We start from the raw sequence: 20056 nt of genomic DNA, 5'->3' as shown, positions 1-20056 counted from the left end.
AAAGAGGAGTTTGTGTCTTTGCATTGAACGAAGTGCAGTTTATCAGTTAAGCAGCAGACTTGAAATTGGTTTTATGTGGGGAAAACGAGATAGCAAAGTTTTCCCTTTTTGCTAAAATATTTTGACTTTTTTGTTTTTCATATCTATCTTTGTTCTTGATAAAGCTTTTCAGTTTTGTGGTATCGCATATATCTGGTGACCTTTTGTGGTTTAGCATTTTTTCTTTTTTAACTTATTTTTGCCTTCTGAAACTGTTTGTGGTTGTTTGGGCTTTTTTGTTTCAGGAAATATTTCAGAATGTGAGTCACTTGCCTACCTTCAGTTCACCCGCTATTGAAAGTCACATTCATCGTATCAGTGGCCTCTCTCAAAAGTTTATCTATCTCAATGATGATGTTATGTTTGGGAAGGATGTTTGGCCTGACGATTTTTACAGTCACTCTAAAGGTCAAAAGGTAAGGCATTATGAAAGGGTCTTTTACCATATAGGCTAATCTAATAAATCCAAGAAATACTACTTTGAAGGAGAGAGCAAATACAAGATTTCCCATCGCTCCCCACTCCCCCCTTTCACCTCTAAAGGTTCATTATTCTGAAGTAGACAATTGTTAGCAAAGGTGTAGGCTGAGGAGGGCTTTGTCTTTTTTTTGTATGTATGCTATGTTGGTGTGTGGTTGCAGAATTATTTTTTCACATTCACTCAAGTTTCTGGAGATACAGTGGTTTCTCTGTCAGGCTTCATGCTTTAGTTCCAATGTCATTCTCTAATTCTCCCATGTTCTGTTTGAGTACTGGTAGGACTGATGTGGTGTTTGGAAGCTCTGAGTCTTCCTTCCCTTGTAAATTATTTTTGTTTTGTTTTGAACACTTCTCACAAAACAGAATCAATTATTCCATGGGAGCACTGAGGTTAGATGACATTCAACCTGGTCTACTAGTTAAATTTACCATTAGTTATCTCTGTTCCAGACGCCCATAATATATTTGTCCAATCTATATATATAATAATATATGTAACTCTTTATTAAAAGATATTGTTGCATCTTCATAAACATGGAGTAATTTAGTCTTTCAACAAACCTATTATCAGCAACTGGGAGAAAGCAGGCTGAGTAAACATAGTCATGCATAAAGATGCTGGTTGCCAGCAGAATTTTCATCTGTGAGCTTGACCTACAAGAGTGACATGGAGGAAAAAAATTAAGATTTATATTTATTATTTATATTCAAGCAGTAAGTACACAAGACACTAAAGACCACTGAATTAACTCATTGCAGGCAGAAGTGCACACTTGTGCAGACACACGGAAGGGTTTAGTATGAAATTAGTTTAAGCTACACTGAAATTACTGATTTGGTACTTGAGCATGTTCGGAGGCTTTTAGCTGTTAAATCTTTAAGGGTGTAGGCATATAATTGCAAAATGGTATTGTTAGTCCATTTCTATTGTTATTCAGTTATTCTGCCCCAGTTATGATAGTCATCTTAGATGCAATGCTGTTAGCGATAACCAGATCAGAAAGTGTTTCAGTAGGAAATATGATGGTAAAATCTTGAAATAGTAAGGCCTAAAGGAAAATGTGTGTGGTTTTTAATGCCTCCCAAGTTGAAACAACACACTTCCCCCACACTTTTTTTTACCTTGGCAATTCTTAGAAGAATTTAAGTTGTAGAGGATCAGATGCTTCAGGGATTATGTTCAACACGTGCTGCTTATCTCATGACAGGTTAGTAATGAAAAAAACATTTTGAGTCAGGAGAACAAGTGAACTGCAGAGCTATTTCAGAGTTTAAGTTCCTCTGTCTTATCTGATAAAAGATAAAATATTAATTTTCATTGGAATATGGTTTGCGGAAGTAGGTTTGGGAAGTTCTGCTTTCTATTTCTGGCCATTGCTTCCTTGCTGCATGGCCTTAGGAATTCTTTAGTCCTTCCTTCTCTTTGAAAGGGATAACTTGCTTCACTGGTGAAGGATTTAAATGCTGTTTGTAGAGCTTTGTGACTAATTAAGGTTCTCTACAGAGGAATGCTTTATTTTAAGTCTCTGTATTCCAAGAAATAAGCTCAGTTGACTTCTGTTTGCCAGTTCTTGTCTCGAACTGTAACGTTGTTCCAGGTTTACTTGACTTGGCCTGTGCCAAACTGTGCTGAGGGGTGTCCTGGCTCGTGGATTAAAGACGGTTACTGTGATAAAGCCTGTAATAACTCAGCATGTGATTGGGATGGAGGTGATTGCATTGGTAAGACAGCAATGGTAAATTTAGAAAAAGTGAACTGTTTTTTTTTTCTTATAACAATTCTGTAATTTGTTGTTCTCCTATAACTACAGAATTTGTCTTAATTAAAAAAAGTTGTCTTAAAGATGAAAACCTTGTTTCTTACAAACTACAAATTTCTATGGAAAAATGACAGCAAGTCGTAAGGCATAGGAAAAACTTTCTTTGGGTACCAAATCTGATCAGCTGAAAGGAAGGGTTTAAAAATTCAAATTATTATATATTATTGTATAATATATATATACAATATTATATATAATTTTGACTCAATCAGAATAACAACAGGACTGGGAAGCTGTGCCATCAGTTTCTTGATTGAATTTTCAGGACCGCAGTGTAGGAAAATGAGGTGTTACTGAGGTATTGAGAAGTGATACTGCTCTAGGGGTCTGTAAAGTCAAGACTGCAAGCATGAGAAGTTAGTTTTCTGCCTGCCTTTTTGAAGTTAATACAAAATAAGCTTAAGTTTTTGTTGCAATTTTAAGTTGGTTCCAAAACTTGTACAGTGAGATTGTGCATACTAGATTTTACACTAACTCACAGAGGGCTAGTCAGCATTTGCCCCATTTTAATTTCAGTGGTGATAACTAAGATTGTCAACTATTCAGTCTTCAACACTGTGGCTTAATGTGCGCCTTTCCTCAGAAACAGGGATTTCAAATGGCTTGTTTTTCTTTCTTTCCCTGTAGGTAACAGTGGGGGTAGTCGCTATGTTGCTGGTGGAGGTGCAGTTGGAGGTATTGGGAATGGACCACCATGGCAGTTTGGTGCAGGAATAAGTGGTGTTTCATACTGTAACCAAGGCTGTGCTAATTCCTGGCTAGCAGACAAGTTCTGTGATCAGGCCTGCAATGTTCTTTCCTGTGGATTTGATGCTGGTGACTGTGGCCAGGGTATGTAAGATACATCACCGATAAACCTTCTGTAGGGATTTTCTTGAATTGCCTGACTAGTTTGATTTGTCATTACTCTCAGATTGAGCTAAGATGCCCCGTATGGAATCATGGAGCTGGCTGCTGAAGAAAAAAATCATATGCTTTTTGTATTCACTAATCCAAACCTGAATTAGTATTTTATGCTGCTTCATTTAATAAAACTGCTATTGACTAAACATAGTGGTTGCTTGATACTTTACAGAGCAACAAGCATCAAACTCCTTGCCCCAAGAGGCTTACATTTCAGCTATGCAAACAATCTTTGCCCAAATAGAGCAAATAGACCTGATGGGCATAGTGATAAGAAATTTAAAGAACATCTCTGTTGCTGGGAGTGTGAGTTGAAGCCTGGCTCTGGGGTCTTGCCAAGGGCTACTTTCAGTCACCCGTAAAGTTATCTGAAGTTTATTTTGATAGGAAAGACTAGTGGGAGTGAGTGAAGTGTTGGAGAGTGCTGTCTGGTATAGGCAGAGGAACAGAAATGGAAGAATTTTGCCTGTTTTGGAAGAGTAGAGGCTCCCCTGCACCCGAGCCCAGACAAATGCATTGCTAGCAATTCTTTTGCTGGCAGTGCGTTTTTGTTCATATGAGAGATGACAGATAATCTGTCTTCTGCTGTGGGAGGGAGAAGTTCAATTCACCTCATCTGGTTTTGGAAGTCTCAAATCAAGATGCAGTGTAGCAGTGAAATCCAGCCATTGTAACATTCATCTACTAGCATGTGGCAAAAATGTAGTATGGGCATGTTACTTATGACTGATACATAATTTTAAGTGGTGTGTGATAAGGAGCCACTTAGGCTTTTCAGGTAGAGACTAAAAAAGTGATAAATTATACTGGCTTTTAGAATTACCACTGGAATGTCTGGCAGCTTTATATATCGTTGCATGTTCTTGTAATTCGTTATTAAAGATAGGTGAGCAAGAACTGGAAGGTGCAGTAAGTGTTCTTTCACAAAGCTGTCTCCCTGGTAGTATAGTGAATCCAGCTGGGCATGTTACATTTAAAGTCTGAGATCTGCATCACACTGCAAACTGACAGAAATCTGTTTTGCTTCTTTTTTTTTCCAGATCACTTTGAAGAGATGTACAAGGTGACACTTCAGCTTAATCAGACCTACTATGTTATTCCCAAAGGTGAATGTCTGCCCTACTTCAGCTTCAGTGAAATAGCCAAGAAAGGAATTGAGGGTTCATATAGTGATAATCCAATTATCCGACATGCTTCAGTTGCTAACAAATGGAAAACTATCCACCTCATAATGCATAGCGGCATGAATGCAACTGTGATCTATTTTAACCTTACGTTTCTAAATAAAAATGATGAAGAGTTTAAAATGCAGGTAGCTGTTGAAGTTGATACTAGAGAGGAACCAAAACTGAACTCAACTGCCATGCAAAAACCCAACTCTGACTTTAAAGCTATAACTTCAATGCCAGAAGCTGAAATGATATTTGAGGATATTCCTGAAGAAAAACGCTTTCCAAGAGTCAGGAGACATCGAAACGGCACAAAAGGGAGTCCACATGAAGAAGTGATAATACCATCAGTAAATGTGTCTCTCCTTCCTGAAGATGTTCAGCTAGCACTCCAGAAGTTGGACTTAAAACTACTAAATGGTGATATTACTCAGAAAGGATTTAACCTATCCAAGGCTGCTCTCCTAAGACCTTTCCAAGTGTTAACTACAATAACGGGTATTACGGGCCTGGAAAAGAAGGGCGTGTATAGTCATTCAGAAGGTCAGAAGAACCATACCAGCTGGCAGAAGCTTTACAAAGATGTAAATGATGGCAAAATAAAACCAATAAAAGCAAATGAAGAAGTTCCTTCAAGGCTTACAGGAACAAAAGAGACTGTTGTGACAATGATCACAAATAAACCCATTTATAAAGTAAGGCCTAAATCCACAGTTCGCTCTCAGAGCATGGGAAATAAAAATGAAACTCAAGAAAAAGTACTGAATGTACTTGTATTAAGGGAAACCCAGAAATCAAAACATACCGGGGATTTAGATACTGGAGAAGACACACAAGGAATGGAAGAAGGAAAAGGGCATGCGCAGGTGGATGCAAATGTAAGGGAGGGGCTAGTGGGAAGAAAATTGCAGTCTTATGCTGGAAGTTACCAAGGCTTTTTGCCATGGGAGAAAAAGAAGTATTTCCAGGACCTTCTTGATGTAAGTATCTCAACACCATTGCTTACTGCAATAGTTGCATCTTCCTGCATTTAGTGGAGAATTTATGGAGATCAATCTGGGCCACTCTTGACTAGGTGGTAAAAGCTGAATAGCCATTTCTGTTCCCTTTCTATTGCTTTTTTTTTTTTGACAGATTCACTTTTTATTCATTTTACGTTGGCACAGTGCTATTGTTCAGACATATATAGCACTACAACTGAAAGCTTAAATTTTGTTTTGATTGCATTTATGCAAACATGGACTCAGTTTATTAAAAAAAAGTAAAATATGTATAGTGGTCAACATTTGGGTTCTGAAAATTAAATTGAGAGTCTGCCAACAAAACTGAATATCCAGATCATGTCGAGTAAATGTGTAGGATGCTCCCTCTGCTTCCACCTAAAGCATTTCAGCGGTTTTGAAAACCTCCAGCAGAGATGATAGAGACTGTGCTTCAGTCTGTAGCAACTGCTTTGCACTACTCCAAATAGCAAAAGGAGCTATGTTTTTAAATTAATACCTCTCTGTTCATCTGAGATTGGATTTTGCATAGGAAATCTTTATATTCATAAGATGTCAGTTTATCAAATATGGAATAATAAGAAAAGCAGTGTTTAAATAATAGCAAACAGGGACTTTGTGTGTGGGAAGTGTCACAGCACAAATATTAAGGAAGTTTTTATGGATTTTTCCTTAAAGCATGGAAGTTTTAAGGAAAAAGTTACCTTTTATCTTTCCTTTTTAAAGAGAGAACTAAAGAATATGAAGAAAAATACTCAAAACTTCTCTTCCCATTTTCAGATATTGGAAAGAGTTGGCATCTGGATGAAATTTTTCTTGTGTGTTTAATTTTTCAGTCCTTTTTGGTAATGTAATCTTGATTTATGCCTGTCCTTCTATTTAGGAAGAAGAGTCATTGCTCAAACAAATGTCGTACTTCACTGATGGTAAACATTTTGGAAGGCAGCTGAAAGACACATTTGCTGACTCCCTTCGATACGTAAATAAACTTTTAAACAGCAAATTTGGATTTACATCTCGGAAAGTCCCTGCTCACATGCCTCACATGATTGACCGCACTGTTATGCAAGAGCTACAGGATATGTGAGTATATCTTTTGTTTGAAATAATGTAAAACTGTAGGTAATTCTACTTTGTGTTGATGCTTTGCTATAGCTATTTCCAATGTGTTGATGGGTATTCGTTAAAATTATATTTTGAAAAAGGAAATAGGGAATTTATTACACTGTGATAGTTGTGCTAAAATATGGAGGCTTTTGAGGACCCTTTAAAAGTCTAGATGAGAATTTGGTTTTAGGTAAGGAACATTTTACTTTGAGGAACTGGAGTACTAAATTAGTTTACATTCTTATATAGGTTTCCTGAGGAGTTTGACAAGACATCATTTCACAAAGTGCGGCACTCAGAAGATATGCAGTTTGCTTTTTCATATTTCTACTATCTTATGAGTGCAGTTGAGCCACTGAACATTTCTCAGATCTTCGATGAGGTCGATACGGACCAGTCAGGCATTTTGTCTGACCGAGAGATTCGCACACTGGCCACAAGAATCCATGAACTACCACTGAGTTTGCAGGTACTCTTTCCTGACCAAAAACTTTTAAGAGTAACTTTTAAAATAAGTTTTAAAGTCAAAAACTGTTACAAATAAAATTAGTTAAATATTTATTTATTCTTGCTTATGGCATCTGTAACATTCGGCAATTCTTAAATTTTACCTGGAGAATATAACATTGTGTTCTACTTTATCATTGTTTTAAGGAGTCAACAATTAAACTGAGTTCTAGCAGCATCAGAAAAGTGGATCACTGGCATTCAAATTCAAGAAAGCAGTTAGTGTAAGTTTGTCAGAAAAGATATTCACGGGTAAAAGTCACTGTGAAGAGTAGGATCCTGCTATGCTTAGTCTTGTTCTTGCACATGGTCAATGACAATTCTTGTCCTGAGGAACTTAATAGCCTAAAGAAAGAATTGAGAAAAAGGGTACTAGTAAATACTATGACCATATACAAAGACTCACACTTCTGATCATTTTAGGAACCTGCTAAACAGACATGGTCTTTGTAGGACTTAGACTCTTAGGGACAGTTGGTAGAGAACAATTTGTGCTACTTCTACTTTACAGACAGGAATTGGCACAAACAGACGAAATAATGTGTTCTTGAATCAGAACTGTCAGAGCTGGAACGCAGATCTGCTTTAGTGTGTTTCTGACCTGTACCTTAATCAGGAAATCTTCTTCCTGACCCTTTTTGGTTTGTTTGCTTGATTTGGGATTCAATATGCTACTGATGGTTTGGAGATTTTGTACTGTCCTGACATCATCAGTCAAGATGTGTTTCTAATTTTAAATGAAAATGACATTAAGTCATGCTTTATCTGGTTTCAGTCCAACTATGCCCTGGCCCTTGCTTTACCTTAATCGTCTGGGGAGTCCCACTGACTTTGACAGTTGTTGAATTGGAGTCTGCTGAATATAAAGTTGTCTTTTTCCAACAGTAGCACAGAAATTTGTAATGTAGATCACATTAAGTATGTCTGTGCACCCTGGGTTTTTAGAACTATGTCAGTGAGAAAACAGGATTACCTCTCTTCTCTCTCTTTTAGGATTTGACAGGTCTAGAACAAATGCTAATAAACTGCTCTAAAGCTCTTCCTGCCAACGTCACACAGATCCATGTCATTCCACCAACTCAAGAAGCGTATTATGATCCAAATCTGGTAAGAAGCATTGGTCTTAAAAGATGCTTGGGTTCTTTCCTCAGCATACTGTGGGGGGGAGGGGGGGGGAAAGCTGGTTTGGTTTCTAGTAGGAAAGCATTTACAATCATTTCTACCTATGTGTACATGAAGTGTTATAAAATGAAAATTTACAAGCTAATTCCTAACTTATAAAGCCATTAATTTCCTTAAACAGAAAAGCTGTTTAAGGAAAAGGGCTTTAAAATGTTGTTATATATGGGATTTAAAAAGTCATTCTTGTTAGGCAAATTAATTGTTATGAACCAAAGAGACGGTAAGCCCAACAGGTCTCTGACTAGAACTTTCTGCTAAGTCTTTACCTGAATGATAATCCATGTATTTAAAAAGAAAACAAAACAAAAAAAAACCCCACCAAACCATCAGATGGAGATATTAAGAATAATTCTTCCTAATTTGAAGGCTTCAAACTAACTCCTTTTAACATCCAAAGATAGGCTGACAGGAACCTTATGAAGTTCAACAAGAAGTGCAAAGTCTTGCACCTGGGGAGGAACAACTCCATACACTATACTAGGGGCTATCCAGCTGGAAAGGAGCTTGGCAGAAAAGGACCTGGGAGTCCTGGTGGGCACCAAGTTGAACACTGAACACCAGTTGAACAGCAGTGTGCCCTTGCCACAAAGAAGGCTGATGGTACATCCTGGGCTGCAATAGAGGCAGTGCTGCCAGCAGGTTGAGGGAGGTGATCCTTCCCTTCTACTCCACGCTGGAGCAGCCACACCTGGAATGTATGTCCCAACTCCACGTTTGTCAGTACATGGGACATATGGACATACTGCTGGAGTCCAGCGAGGGGCCATGAAGGTGATTAAAGGTCTGAAGCATTTATCTTATGAGTAAAGACTGAGAGAGCTAGGACTGTTAACCTTAAAGAAGAGTGATCTCAAGGGGGGTTCTCATCAATGTATGCAAATATTTGAAGGGAGGGTACAAAGAAGATGGAGTCAGGCTTTTCTCAGAGGTGTCGAGTGACAGGGCAAGAGGTAATGGGCACAAAATGAAAACACAGGAGGTTCCTTCTGAACATCAGGAAGCACTTTTTTTTTTACTGTGAGGGTGATTAAGCACTGGTGCAGGTTGCCCATTTATGGCCAGTCTCCATCCTTGGAGATACTTGGAAGCCATCTGGACATTGCCCTGAGCAACTGGCACCAGGTGGCCCTACATGAGCAGGAAGGTTGTACCAGATAAGCTCCCAAGGTTCTTTCCAACCTAAACGGTTCTGCGGTTCTGTGAAAACTGAGGTCTTGGGACTAGATGTTCCTTAAGGATTTAAGTTCTTAATTTCTATGTTAGTTGTTAAATTCTTACTAAAACCTGCTGGAATTTGGAATCTAGAATCTTTAGATCTGACGCTAATATCTGAATTTCTTTAATTCCTGCATCAACCTATGCATTTGAAAAAAATGTGTGCATGTACTTTGCTAGATTGATGACCAGGTGTTCTATAGCTTCAAAGCAGTACTGTATCAAAGCAAAAATAATTTCAATGAGTACAGATGATGAACTTTTGGGTAGTAGAAGAGCATTATCGATCCCAACACATGCCAATCATAGTACACACATTTACAATGTGTGTGTAGATAAAAATAGTCAATGTCTATATATATTTGTTTTCTTTTTCCTTCCCTTTGGACATCTGTTGTGCATTGTATTCTTATCAGGTTATGTCACAAGGTTTTAAAGATATTTTCCTCTAAGACTGAATTTCAACAAAGTTCTATATAAAACCATTCTGTTAGCCTGTTTTGAAGAAATGGAAATGTGGATTTGAGGGTCCTGCACAGTCCCAAGGACATTATATCCACTATAGCCTTATTTAATTTTGCCTCTTTATGACACTAAATTCAGGCTTCAAAATTCTGGGAAGTAAAAGCTTTGAGTAGTAGTAAAGGATGGCTGCCATGGATATATTTTAAGATAGGGTTTAGAATAAGTCTCAGTGGTCAGGTACAATGTCAAATTACTTTAATCTTTTTGGAGAGTTAGTAAAATACTAATCTAAACAGTGATGCCTAATGTACTAATGTTAGCAGTCCAAATAGTGAGAAAATAGCATTTGTGTTTAGCGCAGAGGTGTAATTGATTTTTACTTCTGTTGTCTGCAACAGCTAAACTTCTTGGAATGAGCCTAGTGCCACAGAAATATCTCTTGAGAATAGGGATTTCATTTCCGAGAACTGTTTCAACATAGCTTGTGATAGAAATAATGCCTCATGTGTATCAGCTGTTCTGCTGATGTGTTACTGGTGACCTCTACCAGAGAAATGTCAAAGGCATCTGTTAAATGAGCTGAAATGTTTTTGCTAGAAATAATCTGTATTTTTCATATAATATTTGTACGCATAGGAAATCGTGATGTTATGCACCTATATCTTTTGTTAGTTTTTCCCCTCAAATATTGCTTTTCATTACAGGAGAGTAAAGTATACACTGGCCTTCCTGGCTGTAAAATAAGTTTTTTTGCAAAGTACATCTGTATAAAAGATTCTGTAATATTCAGTAACCTATAATCTAAACACTGTTTTCTTCCAGCCTCCTGTAACAAAAAACCTAGTGACTAATTGCAAGCCTGTGACTGACAGAATTCGTAAGGCATACAAGGACAAGAACAAATACAGGTAGGTTGTTACAGTCCTGTTTAAAAGCCACGTTAGGTTTTGTAAAACAATAAGACGACATATAAATACATTTATGACCAAAGATTGTGTATGTATGTTAACAAATCTTAGCTCAATGTATCTTAACAGTGGAACTGAAGAATCACACTGATATCTACTTATGTATGTTTTGGTTGTGCAGAATTATGTAATTTTTTTTATAGCTTCTTATTTAGTATACCGAGTATTTCCATGCTACTTGTGTTATCTTGGGCCAGATCCTGGTTTGCGTTGTATGACAGGAAACCAGAATGTCTTCAGATGGCTATATAAATTGACTATATGTAGTGAATGAGCATAAAAAAGGAGGAAAGAGCCTGACCTGTACCTAGAAGTTATAAATCTGCTTCATCCTTTCTTCTACTGAAGCTTAAAAAATGAAAAGAACAGAAAAAGCATTTTAGCCCGAACTACCTTGTAGTTTTCCTGCAAGGAGGAGTGATAGGGAGGGAAAGGAGACAGACAAGAAAAAGGTGTCCATCTCCTTTTGGAAAGGGCAGGTCAACCCATGATCATGACTGTGGGTTTGTTTGAATAATTGTATTTGAGTAAATCCGCCTGAGATCAGGTTCTTTCAGATCTTTCTTTTCTGAAACCTGCAAACCGGTGGTATGTCAGTGAGGCTGTTTGCTGGCATGGAGCAATTACCTTGTCCCCTGTCCATTGCCTCACCATCACTGTTGGGCAGGGGAGGGTGGTTCTCTGAAGCATGTAGTTGCCCCAGGAGTGGCTAAAAAGTCAAACCTTCTTTCATTCTGCAGCTTACAGATACTGCTTAGGGCAGCTTTTAGACATTATCATACATTAATTCATGGTACCTCAAGTTGTGCTGTAAGCTTTATAAATAATTCCATTCCCGGGAGAGGTTATGCTGAAACTGAGAAGCTTCACAACAAATGAGATTGAAGAATGTTGGGGTCAGGGCAAGGATTTCCTGTACTTAAACTGATTTGTATCATTAGGATATATGCTGCTTTTTTGTTCTGTTGAACTTTAATATTAAATAGGTGTATTATTAATTTTGTGAGCTTTATAAATGGAATAGTTTCTTAGGTGAGACGTCAAGGAGCAGGCAAGCTATTTTCTTATGTCAAGATAAGAAAGGTGAAAAATCAGTGGTACTTTTAGTAAGACTGTTAAACTAGGGTCACATGTTCTTTCAAACTCAAAGTATCCTTCAGAGATGATATACTTCTGCATTTCATGTAGTTGGTTGAAAGTTATCGATTAGGTGGATGAGGAAGGGTTTGTTTGTAGTTCTATATACTCTTCTGTAATTCTGTTTTAAGATTTTTATGGTGTTTGTGATTGGAGAATAAGAATGTGTTTTCTCATGTCTGAAGTGTAATTGTAAATGACAAGTGTAAATTGTGTTTAAAAAAAAAAACCCGCAAAAATGTCAATAGCATAGTAAGTCTTAAGTCTACTCTCAGATCAGTTGTTACTTTTATGTGAAAATTTACACTTTATATACTCTGTATTAGAATTCAGTTCTTTCATTTATGGGTGGCTACTATTACATCTGTAGGTAAGTGGTTCTGCGCAAGGGTGTGAGCTGAAAAACGTAAATATACTGAAAGAAAGCAGTATATGCAAATGACAAATTCTAATGAAGGTTGGCCAGTCAGATCAGAAACAAGTTATTAAATAAAAGAGTAATATTTATTGAATCTGACTTTAGGTTGTTTTATTAATGTATGAATATTTTAACAATAAGGTTTGAAATCATGGGAGAAGAGGAAATTGCCTTCAAAATGATTCGCACAAATGTTTCTCATGTAGTTGGTCAGCTGGATGACATACGAAAAAATCCCAGGTATTCTGTTTCTTGATTTGTATGAAGTTTTGAGGTGGTTTTAGTTTTCTGCTTCAGCTGTTTAAACTGTGTGTATGAAAAAACTTATTGTCGTGTATTTTTACACTGTGTGCTACAGGGTAGGAACAAGTTTAACCAAAAGTTCTTCTCATCTTTCCTATTTAACCGAAGAGAAGTAACTGCTCTCCATTATGCTTGGGGTTATCTCATTCATTTCTGTCACATTTTTATATATCTAAAACCCTTGAAAACTTATAGGTAAACTTGAGCTGTTTTTGAGGCTTTCATTTTTGTCATTCAGGGCATACATTTTAAATTGCAGACAACTTTATTTTAAAGGAATAGCATTTTGATCTGCTTCATGTATCAATTTTAAAATAAAACTATTGGTTTTTATTATGTTGTTACAAAATCAGTTTTGTGTATCCATTATGATTTCATGCTCTGTGACAACATGTCAAGAGGTGTTAGTCATTTTTTTTAATATCTGGTGAGAAACAATCCAAAGCTGGAAGGTACTCCTCTGTTTCTCCACTCTGCAGTGGTAAAAGCTTTAGATACCCAAATGCGAGAGCAGGCTCTGCAGTGTTGAATTAGGCTCCTGAAATTACTGTGAAGTAAATGGGGAAAATAAGCGTTCTAGAATACGTTTCACAGCAACCACCTTGTACAGCAAAGGATGCTGTATTTCAGAATCTGGATCTGCTTCACAGAAGCATTTAACTGTAGTCCTGAGCCCACTGCATGACTGGGGTTTGACAAGACATAGTGAGATAATTTAATAGTTAGCTGTCTTAGAAATGAGACAGTGCTTCCACCACATCTCCTTCTTTGTCCTTGTTCTTGGTTGCATGCTTTTGTCTTGCATCTTGCTTCTGTTTTCAGAAAGCTGGAGAGTTCTCTGCCAATTTAGTGAGTTTGGCGTCAAGGAGGGGTCTGACAAGTGTCAAAAAACAGAGCAAGAGGGAAATTAGGACCAGATACTTTGGGCCAGGGAAAATGAAACCTCCTCTCGCAGGTCACAGCAAGCTATTGGGTAATCTCAGCTGCCTGTAAAGATACACTGTTATTTGCCTTGTAAATAAACAAAAGGTTTTCACTGTACTACTTGCTAGGTCATTCATTCAAAAGGGGAGTGGAGTCTTGAGACGTTTTGCAAGTGGTTTGTATCTATTGCTTCTCCTTACAAGAGTGACTTCTGGCCACCCCAACTCCTGCATTTCAGTTCCCACAATGACCCGGGTCAAAAGAAAACTGTTGACTGGTTCATGAAGTGAGTTTGAGTCAATTGCTTGGTCTGTATTCCTGCAAAGTACAGTTCACTACTTAGTCATACCTGGTTAGCAAAGGAAAGCTGGCATGGTTAGGTAGGCATGCCATTTCTTTCTCTTTGCCATGTTTTCCCTGCATATAAACCAATAATCACACACAGACTCCAAAACCAGTTATTCAGTGCCTCTGTTGGGATGAACTAAAAATATTGTTCACTTACTGACCTGCTTAAAATGTTTGCTTTGCATCCTTAAGGAAAAGTGAGCCTTAATCATCTAGGCATTAATTTGGGAATATCCTAAGGAATGTCAGGCTTGGTTTCTTTTGAATGGATTAAAACAGTCTTTCCATCTGAAACAGGTTAATATCCTCATTGCTCCCACTTGCTGTGCTTTGGTTTGCTGTGAGTAACAATGTCTGTAAACTGCAACTCTTTCAGATGAAGCTGAACAGGCATATACACTCCAGGAGTGCAGCTACTGCATTCCTGGGGCTAATGAGCTAACAGTTCGAGGGACAAGGTCAGGGATAGTCCAGAATAACTCCTAAAATGCTTATAGTGTAGACGTCTAATTGCCATAACTACCTGCTTTGCATAGTATTACTTGATAATGTAGGCATAGACTGCTGCAATTTGAATGTTTATCCTCTACACGTAATTGTCCAGAGCAAAGTTACCAATTATGGCAGATTTTGTACAGACTGCGGAAAAGTGGTAATGGCCTGCCGAGGCCAACTCGCATGCTCTAGAGTTCTACTTACTTGCAGATTGATGTAGGAAGTTTGAACTTTGCTCTTTGAAAGAACACACCATACTATAGAGAATAAGCTGACCATTACAAAGGTTAGCAGTGACAAGGCATATGTCACCAGATACGATCCTCCCTCTAGAGAAAATTTAAGGGTCTTGTATCTGACAATATATATAAAGCACATAACCTTGCCCATATGTGGGAAAGGGAAGTTTTGTGGTCAAGCACCAGGTCAGAGTGGCTAAGGGCACATACCAGTCTAGCACACTGGCTGCTGCTTCAGTTTCAGTAATTTGCAGTTGTGTGTTTCTTATGCAAGAAATAATTCTCTGCAGGAGGCATTACTGGGAGCGTGTTTATTTGCTCGCAGTGATTTCCATATAAATTCTACCCTGGTTGTTGTTGTTTGTATTTTGGTTGATTATTAAAGTTCAGCTTTGAGTCTGTGATTCATGTCCTACTCAATTTATAGAGTGTTCTGAGGAACTCAAAGCCTGGGCACCAAGCTTTGCCTTCTTTTGTCCTATCTTCTATAGTTTCTGTGTTTACTTTCTCCACTCACACTAAAATATGAATAATTTAGTATGTTTACCTCCTACAGGGGAGCTCACTTTGGTTTTTTTAAGATACTTATGACAATGTATTTAGAACTATAAACCCCCTTACCCCAATCATAGTGCTGGCCTTCTAACCTGTAGTCTATATCCAGTGGTGGGCTCTGGGATGATGCAGGCAAGTGCCCATTAGATGGCAGCATTATATAAATAGAAGAGAGAGGAATATTGCTTGTCATTGGGTTCCTCAGAGGTTTTGACTCACTGTCAGCCTTGGTGCTCTTAGAATTAAAATAAAATTTATTTAATTTAGTGCAGCAATAAGGAAACTGATTACCAGTATCAAATATATCAATCTGGTTCTAAGAGGCTACTCTATCAAATCTTCTTTAAAAGGATTCTGTTCGTGTTCTTGGTTTGCCAATAACTGCTGTGTTGCTTGCTATATTATTAAAAAAATATTCTAATGGCAACTTCTTGTTTTCTAGAAAATTTGTTTGTCTAAATGACAATATTGATCACAATCATAAGGATGCTCAGACAGTGAAAGCAGTGCTTAGGGATTTTTATGAATCAATGTTTCCCGTACCTTCCCAGTTTGAACTGCCTAGGGAATATCGGAATCGTTTCCTTCACATGCATGAACTCCAGGAATGGTATGTTACACAGGTTCTCTTCAATTTATTGTAGTGTGATAGCATATAATTATAGAACATATTGATACAAGCCATTTTTTTCTCTGTGTTGTCATGAGAGAAAGTGAAATTAATGTGAAAAAATTTTAATAGACTAAAATTGGAAGTTTGCAGGATTTGGGTTTTTCTGGTGCTCTTAAAGTCATTAAGATTTCATTTACAGGCCCTAACCTGCTTCAAAGAAAAAGTTGATCTTTTTTTTTTTTAAAGTAATTCAGGAGTTCTGGCTTTCTTTAAATGTTAAAAACCACTAAAACCATTATTTGGAATGCCTGTTGCACAGGGGCAATATAAACTGTTAGGTTTCTCAGTAAGTGATTTTGTTTTTTTTAAACCTATCAGACCACAATAATTGGATAATGATCAGAAAAGATACTTGTGAGTCTCATTTTTACATAATGTGTGAAATTTTTGTGCTTACCTTTTGCCATTTTATAAATAATAACTTCAGAAATGGAGGTCGTTGATTTGAGAATACAAGGAAAGGTTGACAGGTACAGTGATAAAAATGAGACAAGAAGATGGTTATAGTAACTGTTGATCAGCAAATTATGAGAAGTAGCTGTTAGTAAGGAAAGAAAATATTAGAGGAACTGCAGAAGGAATCAAGAGGATTAGGTAACAAGAATAGGCGTGGATTGTAGTGCTACGAGCCTTGTGTAGCAGTGGCAGAGGGAGTGGGGGGACAAACCCATTTCAGCAGTTAGCCGTAGAAATTTTTGCGGGAGGAGTAGATGTATTTTGGGCTCCCTTTTTGAGCACATCCATCAAGACTTTGTTAGCTTCAAAAGAACATTTTTTGGACTTTTTTATAGCCAGAGCAGATTGCTACCAGGATGGGTTAAAGCATGCTGAAGTACTGGTAGAAATCTGTGTTTATTAAAGTGTTTTACCGAAATGGACAGCCCAAGTTGGAAGGGACCTTGAAAGATCGTCTGGCCCAACATTTCGTGGGAAAGGGAGGCTAGATTAGATTATCTAGTACCATGTCCAGTTGCATTTTGAAAATCTCCAGTGGTGGCAACTCCACCATGTCCCTGGGGAGGTTGTTATAGTGAATGATTGTTTTCACTGGAAAAAAAATCTTCTTTTATGTCCTACTTGTATCTGTTGCCTCTTGTCCTCTCCATGTGACTCTTTGTGAAGAGTCTCTGCCCTCTTCCTAGTTACCCCTTAAGTACTGGAAAAAACTTTCTTTGCCTGTTTGATGAAAACTCTTTATAAAGTTTACAATTTGCATTTATATTCAACGAAGCTGTTTTTCTGTTTCCTTCTTTTTTTGTGCAGGAGGGCATATAGAGACAAGCTCAAATTCTGGACCCATTGTGTTCTAGTAATACTTATTGTATTTACAGTCATCTCATTTTTTGCTGAACAGGTAAAATTAATATATTCTTACCAAATTTATTCCATTTAATAGTTTGCTGTATTTTCAGGATAGCATAAGATGGATTTTTTTGAGTGTTGCTAGGATTTATCCTTCATGAAGGAAGTAAATATACACGACTAATGATTAGGTTGCTTCAATTTATAAGTCATCATACTGAGACTCCTTGAAAAGAGTCATGGTGGGTAGGAGAGTGGTGTTCTCTTTTCAGGCTCCTTGTGACTGTCAAGTCCATCATCCTAAATTTGGATGTTCAAAATCAGTAAGTGTTTTTTAAGTTCCTAGTCTATTAACACACATATTGGTAAAAGTGCAAAGTTTTATAAGAAAATTTAAGTAATAGCAATACTCTTGTCCTGAAGAGAATCTTAAGGTATTTAGAGGTCTTGCCTATATCTCATTCCTAAGTAATTGCGAAGACTCCTATTGAATTCAAAAGATTTTTAATCTGACTTGAAGGGAAAACACCCCTCCACTTCTGCAAGCGTAAAATGGCTTTCTTGAACATGATTAATTCTGCTAAACTTAGAGGGAGTCAATGGAACAAATCATATGGGTAATTCTTTGCAGGTTGGGGCCTTAAGTAACACTTTCCATGGTCTGATGAAGAGGGTATAATTCTTGAAAGGCTGGCCTTTGATTATTTTTTCCCACCTGTAACTTTTGCATTAATCTTTCCCTTGATTTTTTTTTTCAGCCTGTGGTATGTATTAGAAAACTTGCCTTCCAATTGTACTTGGTTTTGGAAGGGGGTGCTCAACTCAGTAGTACAGCTAGGTCTATAAATGCTGTTTGAAGATGACAGCTTTGTGTTGATCTTTTAGAAACTGAATGTAGCCTGGTGTTATATTAAATTAAATACACAAATTAACTGAAGTAATCAGAAGGTAGGCATACTGTGTCCTTCACTTTCTGCTTGTATTCTGGTTATTGAGAAGCCCAGTGTAAATGGGCATGTCTAATAGATGAATTTGAGTGAACCACTTCCATCCTGTGCAGTGAAGGGGAAAACAAAAGGACAGTATTGACTTAATCTGTATCATTCATGGTAATTATGTTTTCCAACTAGCTGTGCATCTCTAGCCCAGCAGAGAACTAAATATTGTAGTATTTTTTTTCTCTCCGCAGCTAATTGCACTTAGACGAAAGATTTTTCCAAGGAGAAGGATCCAAAAGGAAATTGGTCACGAACGAATCAAAGTGTAGAAGAGCTTTATTTTGGAGATCAGTCTACCTCAAGATGTGATAAGCATTTAAAATCTCTCCTAAGTGTCTTTCATGGTTTAACAGTTAACTATGTTGATATGAAGAAAAGAAAATCATGTTAGAATCTCCACACTACTCTTCATGATATACAAGCTGTTGGAGCTGTGACAATGATAAACAACAACAACAACAAAATTGCAGGAAACCTGTACGTAGGCAGTTTTCAACAGATCTAACTTTACAGCTGTTAGTTCATGGCCATGTTATCCTTTTTTATAAAAAGGGTTGCCTAAAGAAATATAACTGCATTTATTGCAGTGGATGTTGCCAACAAGATAAAATGTTGGAAGGCAAAGTTGTTTGGGATCGGTGTAACAGGTCCTTGATCTTGCATTCCAAAACATTTTGCAAATTTGTCATTGCTGCTTTTTTTTTTTCCAGCCCTACGGGAAAATGGAGAACTATGTACCTTGTCATTTTGTTTAGTACACACTTATTGATGTTGACATTCTTTAAAGCACAGTGACAATTCACACCCCTAATTGAGGTTTGGAAGAAATGTATGCTAATGAAAAAAAACACACAACAACAGAACAATTAATCATTATGTGAAAGGTACTTTATCTGATGTATTAGATTTCAAAGAATACAATGATATTACTTCATGGCTTGATTATAGAGTGAAGGTTGTAATTAAGTGAAAATGATCAAGGTGTATAGTGTTTTACAAGCACTGTAAATAAAAAAGCAAAAGTGCCTCTCTGTGAATGGGTAACAAACTGCTTTAATGTAGCAGTGTATGGGAGCAGCGTTTCACTCCAGAAAACAGTATTTGTACTGACGTGAAGCTTTGGTGGTTTTAAATTCAACACGGTTTGGCCCTGTACTTTGCTTAGACATCAGAATAGTACAGTTTTATGTGGGAAAGGATACTGAATATTTTCAAGCAGAAATCTTGGGTGGTGTATCTTCAGTTAATTGTATTAGCGTTCAAAAAAGCATTAATTTTTGTAATCAGATGGTGTACCAAATGTATGTGCATACGTATTGTAAAAGACTTGGTTTGCTTTGAAATTAACTAAAATGTGTTTTGTCTGTTGTTCCCCTTTTAAAGTAAATAAAAACTCACACATTTTGATAAATTAGCCATTAATGCATGTGAATCCTTATATTAAAAGTTTTTACTTTTCCCTTCAAAAACTTCCAACAGTAATAATTTAATATTAATTTGAAGCATGAGTAGATTCTCAAAGTAGAATCAAACTTTTGAGCATTGTAAAAATTCCAGCACTTTATGTCATGCTAGTAATATATATTATGCTGAAACTTAGGATATAAATAAGTAGTTTAAATCTACAGTAGATCAGACTAGCAGAAAATTAAATATTTCAAGAAATACAAGAAAGATTTGATAGCTTCTTACGTTTCAAACTATTATTAGGTAGATTCAAGTTTGACTAAGATTGGATTTTTAAAAAAAATTTATATTTGGCATTCTAATTAATAGTTGGGAAGAGCTGGTAGAATTTTTAAGGCAGT

At 37.0% G+C, this 20056-nt stretch overlaps 1 protein-coding gene across 1 annotated transcript in view; it reads left to right on the top strand.

The window, feature by feature from the left end:
• GNPTAB (N-acetylglucosamine-1-phosphate transferase, alpha and beta subunits) overlaps positions 1–17929 on the top strand; it is a 38694-nt gene extending 20765 nt beyond the window's left edge. The window contains exons 9-20 of the mRNA XM_010144998.1: positions 285–455; positions 2118–2241; positions 2967–3170; positions 4283–5391; positions 6296–6495; positions 6769–6988; positions 8020–8133; positions 10711–10796; positions 12553–12651; positions 15718–15885; positions 17212–17302; positions 17882–17929. Of these exons, the coding sequence (XP_010143300.1) occupies positions 285–455; positions 2118–2241; positions 2967–3170; positions 4283–5391; positions 6296–6495; positions 6769–6988; positions 8020–8133; positions 10711–10796; positions 12553–12651; positions 15718–15885; positions 17212–17302; positions 17882–17929 (2634 nt within the window). The remainder of the gene's footprint in view (positions 1–284; positions 456–2117; positions 2242–2966; positions 3171–4282; positions 5392–6295; positions 6496–6768; positions 6989–8019; positions 8134–10710; positions 10797–12552; positions 12652–15717; positions 15886–17211; positions 17303–17881) is intronic.
• The last annotated feature ends 2127 nt before the right edge of the window (positions 17930–20056 follow it).

Source organism: Buceros rhinoceros, unplaced genomic scaffold (genome assembly GCF_000710305.1).
Source record: "Buceros rhinoceros silvestris isolate BGI_N320 unplaced genomic scaffold, ASM71030v1 scaffold11151, whole genome shotgun sequence".
NCBI classification, from domain to species: domain Eukaryota; kingdom Metazoa; phylum Chordata; class Aves; order Bucerotiformes; family Bucerotidae; genus Buceros; species Buceros rhinoceros.
This window is presented reverse-complemented; position numbering and strand designations above follow the sequence as displayed.